The sequence below is a fragment of the Centruroides sculpturatus genome, unplaced genomic scaffold (assembly GCF_000671375.1).
Source record: "Centruroides sculpturatus isolate CEXI.00-Female unplaced genomic scaffold, Cexi_2.0 scaffold694, whole genome shotgun sequence".
Taxonomy (NCBI): Eukaryota; Metazoa; Arthropoda; class Arachnida; order Scorpiones; family Buthidae; genus Centruroides; species Centruroides sculpturatus.
Window position 1 is genome coordinate 160580 of NW_019384906.1, and position 6426 is coordinate 167005.

At 31.3% G+C, this 6426-nt stretch overlaps 1 protein-coding gene across 4 annotated transcripts in view; it reads left to right on the forward strand.

Annotated features, from left to right (window-relative positions):
- Positions 1-2943, forward strand: part of LOC111631565 (diphthine methyltransferase-like) — a 15029-nt gene extending 12086 nt beyond the window's left edge. For all 4 annotated transcript variants that reach the window (XM_023375832.1, XM_023375829.1, XM_023375831.1 and 1 more), the window contains exon 4: positions 2353-2943. In XM_023375832.1, coding sequence (XP_023231600.1) covers positions 2353-2524 — 172 coding nt within the window. In that variant the 3' untranslated portion in view covers positions 2525-2943. The remainder of the gene's footprint in view (positions 1-2352) is intronic.
- Positions 2944-6426: the final 3483 nt, after the last annotated feature.

The window sequence follows — 6426 nt, forward strand, 5'->3', positions numbered from 1 at the left end:
CCTATAACACTGTTGATAATTCCGTTTTATATGAATTCCATGTTGTACGAGTCACTTAGATTTTACAAATACGTGTGCCGGGCTGTGAATGGCTCACGTATTTGTAAAATCTAAGTGACTCGTACAACATGGAATTCATATAACACGGAATTATCAACAGTGTTACAGGGGGGTCTACTGTATTCCAAAGGACTTTTCAAACCACAATTATCTAATTTGAAAGTTGACTAAGAGATTTCTTTGTTAAACCAATATGTATGTTTTGGGTTAATCAATATCCTTCATCAGTTGGTTTGTATTTTTTATATACTATGAGGTTGTCAATAGGAAATGTGATGGTCAAGACAGGCGAGGGGTTAATTAAGAGGGTCATATATGGGTGCAGTCAGCTCTGAGATAGACTTTATAGTTACAAAAAAATTGTTTATTTGATTTGAAAGAAGCTTACAAGATTTCTGTGATCTTGGAAGTTTGAACTTCCAAGTGGCAGTCTTTGGGTATTCCTCTCTTTTCCAAGATAGTCCCAGTTGAAGAAATGTTCCTGGTTCATGAATGAGAGTTTCTTTAACATCTTTAAAGTTCTGAAACAGTGTGGTTGATGTCTGTTGATGGAAAAAGCCGATCTAAGGAAGAGAGACAGAGATGAAGATAGACACGAGACACACACACAACAATTGTTCCGACACTTGGAATTTTTGATAGAAGAAGCTCTTGCATCCTTGAAATTCAGGTTTTTATTATTTTCTGTCCTTGCTTACCATTTTGATTGGTTGCTTTTACTCATTCTTGCTTTCTAAAGGGTTAGTCTCTTGTTGCTAAGTGGAACAAGATCTCAACTTATATCATGAGAGAGATCAAAATCGACATTTAATTCAATCCCAACCAGAGATACTTGATCTTGGGTCACACATTCTTCTATTGTTTATACATTTGCATTGTGTTTTTCATACAAAAAATTATTTCTAGCTTCTTTCTTTTTCTTTCAAAAGTATTGTAATGCAAATTTTAGTGAGGGTTTGACCTGTCCTGTTTTGGACTTGTTTGGACCTCACACTACATTTTTACTTTTAAAATTGTATTTCAAAATTGTAAAATTTCTGAATTTCTACTTGCAATAGGATACAATCTGTACTATATCAAGTTTTAAATACTTAGGTTTTAAATAGCACATGACTTAAGCAGAAATGTCAAAATTTCAACAATGATTGGAAGACTGCAAAATGATGGATGTCATTTAATTGAGGCAAAATGTTAGCTAAGCCTTTTCTATGTGGTTTACAGAATTGTGTTCATTCTCAAAAGCTGTTTGATTGATTTTGATTAAACTTTGCCATTTTTCACTAATTTCAATGAGGAATCCAAAAATGTAATAAAAAATGGGGGTCGATGACTTTGTTTTTGAGATATAAGGTTGTTGCATGAGTGCATGTGATAACGCATTATTGCATGAGCCATGTGGCTTTGTCATGTGATTTTTCATGGTCACTAGCATGTTTTCTATGAGCTTTGCTACAGAATCAAGTTTGTTTTCAAAATTTAATGAGCTGATATTGATAAAACTTTGCCATTTTTCATTAATTGCGATGAGGAATCCAAAAATGTAATGAGGGTCTATTTAAATGTAAAAAGTAGGAGTCCATGACTTTGTTTTTGATATACAGAGGTATTAAAGTGTCAGTGCTCATTTTGCAACTGAGGGTGCCTAACGGAATTTAACTTAGGTCTAAAGATCAAAAGTAAAAACAGCATTGCATGCACCTAACAGAAAATATGTGTTTTTGGTGAGAGGTGATTCAATGAACAAAGGAATCAATGATGATTGCTTTGTTCTTGAATCACCTCTCCAAGTCGGCAAATGCAAGCATTGTCTCTCTGTACCTTGCCAGTGATTCAAGAATTCTCTCCCATGGCCAGCAGGTACAAGGATCACCTCTTCTATGCCTAACATGTGCAAGGATCGCTTCTTTCTTTCTGGCTCCATTTCAATTCTATCACAATACAACAAAGTCATGTGATGTCCTAGTTAAAGTGCTATTCAAAACTTGCATACTCAAAACTAATCATTATACAAACTGTGTGCTGTTGTAAACATAAAGTATGTATAGTAAATAACTGAACACTTTAAGAAACAAAGAATCAGTATTCTACATATAGTAAAATGATATGAAATGATGATCAGTTCTGTATCAAAAAATTACTGTATATTTAGCATTTAATTTCACTTAAGCCTAGTTATATATGTTTGAAAATAGGCAGGGTTTTCTGCTACACCCCATGTAATCTCAAAAGCAGTTAAGATATGAATTTTTAATTCTCTTTATTTCTTTGGTTGATTTTTTTTTTTTTTTTTAGATTGTCTTCAAATTGTATGGTATCCAGTGAATCTAATGGAAATATTGACTTATTACAATTAACTGAAAGTGAGTTGAAAGTAAAATTAAAATGTCAAGCCCATATGCATGAAACTTGGATTGTTTGTTTTGATTACCATAATAATAATATTATTTATTCCGGTAAGTTTTGATATGTTTTTATATAATTATTCTAGATTTTATTGTATTACAAATATAAAGGCCTTAGTGTAATACAGAGAAAAACTATAAGTAATTTAATAATTTATTTTTTGGATTTGTATTGTAGAAAGTAAGATAGATTTGAACACCAATTAAACTCAAAATAACCTAGGCCTACTTCTTAAAGAAAACTGAACTTTTTGGTTTAAATTTCCTAAACACAAAAAATCCAATGCCTTTGAGCCTTGCTGGCTCATCACTAGGGATACAAATTTTTTAAATGTTAATTAAACATTTCAGTCACAAACACAACCTTTTTTAACCAGTAATTGAACTTAAAAAAGGTTTAAAAAGGTTGTGTTTGTGACTGTTTATTTCTCACTCCAGTTTTTCTGAGAAGAAATAGACTATTATGTTAAACATTTCAAAAACATTCCAGAAAACTTCAAAAATTTAAATGTTCTTTTATGCATCTGTCAACTAAAACATGTCCAGATAATCTATTTAGATGCATCTNTTTTGTGTTTTCTATCCCTATGCAAAGACCTTCCTTTCCCTTTGTTAACCCTTTCCATGAATTCATGCCAAGTCCACACAGAAAGTTAATGGGTGGTCCTGTTGAGGAAAGAATTGTAGACCCCTACAAGTGACTCAGTGTGACCTACTTACACGCTGCTTCTTTGTAAAGTGTTAGTTTTGATTTTAGCAGGGACAGAACATTTTGCTTTTAGTATATATAAGGATTGATTAAAATATTTTCATATTTTAAAAATGATTTCAGAAAGATTTATATTACTATAGACCAGGGGTGGCCAACCTGCGGCTCGCGAGCCACATGCGGCTTTTTGAAGGATTATTTGTGGCTCTCGATAAATGTACCCGAGTTCCCTTTTCATTTTGTGTTATTATATTTTTAAAAATTATTATCGTTCCGTATGTGTTTCAAAATGTCTTTTAAATTACTAACAACAAATATGAAAGACTAAGTGCAACGTTGTAACAAATTNGTAATACAGAGAAAAACTATAAGTAATTTAATAATTTATTTTTTGGATTTGTATTGTAGAAAGTAAGATAGATTTGAACACCAATTAAACTCAAAATAACCTAGGCCTACTTCTTAAAGAAAACTGAACTTTTTGGTTTAAATTTCCTAAACACAAAAAATCCAATGCCTTTGAGCCTTGCTGGCTCATCACTAGAGATACAAATTTTTTAAATGTTAATTAAACATTTCAGTCACAAACACAACCTTTTTTAACCAGTAATTGAACTTAAAAAAGGTTTAAAAAGGTTGTGTTTGTGACTGTTTATTTCTCACTCCAGTTTTTCTGAGAAGAAATAGACTATTATGTTAAACATTTCAAAAACATTCCAGAAAACTTCAAAAATTTAAATGTTCTTTTATGCATCTGTCAACTAAACATGTCCAGATAATCTATTTAGATGCATCTTGATAACATAATTACTTATATAAATAAATTAGAACAAATTTAAAATTCTGACTTAAAATCAAAACATAAATATTTATACTTTTCACATGTACAGTAGTGCGTCAATTATCCAAATCAATTGGGGACTGGGGTTGTTTGGAAAATCGATTTTTCAGATAACCGATTATGTACAAAAAAATACATTATTAATATAGTATATTAGTATATTTCAATAATAGTATATTAATATATCTCATGTTTAAATTTTTCTCTCTTGTGTGTCGCTTTGTGTTGAATTTTTGTCAATGTTAAGCCTGACGAAAATTTTTATAATAATAATCATAGCTATTGTATCCTTAAAAATTATTTTTTATTTTGTACAAACAAAATAAATATATTGAAAAATATAAAAACAAAAAAAATTATACTTTAAAAGTTTATCTAGTATCAAAAACATTCGATTCAGCAGGACATAGTTCATCTGGAATGCTTTTGGTTAACTGACGTTTCAGTTTATCAACATTCGGATAATCAATGCTCTACTGTATTATTATTTATCATATTTATGATTTTAAGTTTAAATTTTAAATTTGTTATAATTTGTTTATAGAAGTTGCATTAGGTTATTCAGAGGTATTTGCATTGTTTTATAGGAGAGTGTAGAAAAGGACATTTTAAGTTTTCTAGAAAATTTTTGAAATACATAACTTTTAATGATATTTATATGAGAGAATTTTCTCTGTAATGATGAACCAATAAGATTTAAATGTATTTGAGTTTTTTAAGTGTTTATAAGATTCTAACAAAGCATAAAGCATACATTTTTTGCTGTTTTGGAAAATTAATGTTATATAGCATATGAATTCTTTAAAATAAAATTTATTAAATTTATCAAATAAAATTTCAGTACAAAATTTTATATTTCACTAAATCTTNCATACCTTTTTAATACGTATTTAATTGCGGCTCGCGAAAAATTTCAAATTTTGAAAAATGGCTCAGACTATCAAGGAGCTTGGCCACCCTGGCTATAGACAGTATTTCATTGCTTGATGCACTATTAATTTATGACTGAGCTGTGTTTTATAAGTTATAATATTAAAAGCTTAGAATACAATGAAATAATTTATAACTTTGGTTGAAACTAATTTTGATTAAACTTGTTTAAACTCATTTATCATCTAATTTTTTGAAATTAACATAAAAAATTTGCTTCAATTTCAAAAATATGTTATAAATTTTCTTTTGTTGTTTGCTATTAAATAAATGTAATTTAGAGTGTTATTGAAATCCAGGGCCGTTATTTTTATCTATATATGAATGTGAGATCCGGAATTTTATTGACAAAATTTCCGATCTTTTATTAACAAAAATGTTAATTAATTAAACTTTCGTTTATGTAACGCTTTAGAAGAAAAAACGATCTTGCCCGGGATTGTGTAAACTTTCCGGTCTTAACTAGCAACATTGGTTGTTCTTTGCAGAACTTACATCTCATCTTGCAAGAAGGTTTACAATTAGCATCTAAATGCCGTCATTTGTTGTAGATCCCAGGAATACCTATAACCTGTAACTCATGAACATCCGATCACGTGGTGGAAATTCCCCACTAAAATGGATAAAAGACCATTCTTACCCCCTCTCGGGGGAGTCTCAAAACAACCGAGGATAGACGACATCGCTCCGATCTTCCGAACCCGCTGAATTCCGATCTCCAAAGTTCTATCTCCTTTCCGCGCTTAAGTCGCGACTGTATTTATGTTGGTGCCAAAGTGGATTATTCACCGTTTCCAGGAACTCATATAGTAGTGCCTCCAGATTATCCATAGTCGTCGGGAACTCTCTCTGTAGAGGTATGGAAACTCGGTGAACTCTCTCTCGCTCTGTTAAAAACGGCTCGGTTCGATTTTTCTACGTCGATAAACTGCACGGTCTCTTCTTTCTAGTTGCCGCCCTGGTTAACCTGCTCCTTCAGAGTGTCGTGTTTATCGAATGAATACTATCATAGATCGGTCCACCCGTGAGGCCGACATCGGTGTTTATCTGTAGAATTACCAGTACTAGTTTTTGTATAGTGTGTAGTAGGTTGTTAGTTTCAGTATAATAAATTGTTGTTTTATTTGTTATAAAAATTGGTAGACTCTTTTACTCGATCAGGCCCTTCACCTTATCGTCAACCCCAAGCAACTCTCCCTTCACTCGCCTGACGTTTCATCCTGACTAGTGACAGAGACGAGCGATCTCTGACCTCCCCTCAGGTTCACATAAATATTAAAATCAAAATGTTCCATCATCAAAACCAAAACTAACACTTTACACTTAGTATCACTAAATTATAGAATTTTATAAGAGATAAATTTAAGAAAATAAAGAAATTGTTAAATAGACACCCATGATTGCCGTAAATAATCGTGGGTGTCCGTAAATGAAATATTAATTATGAATTACAAATAAATTTGGCACTAGAGGGAGGCATTAGT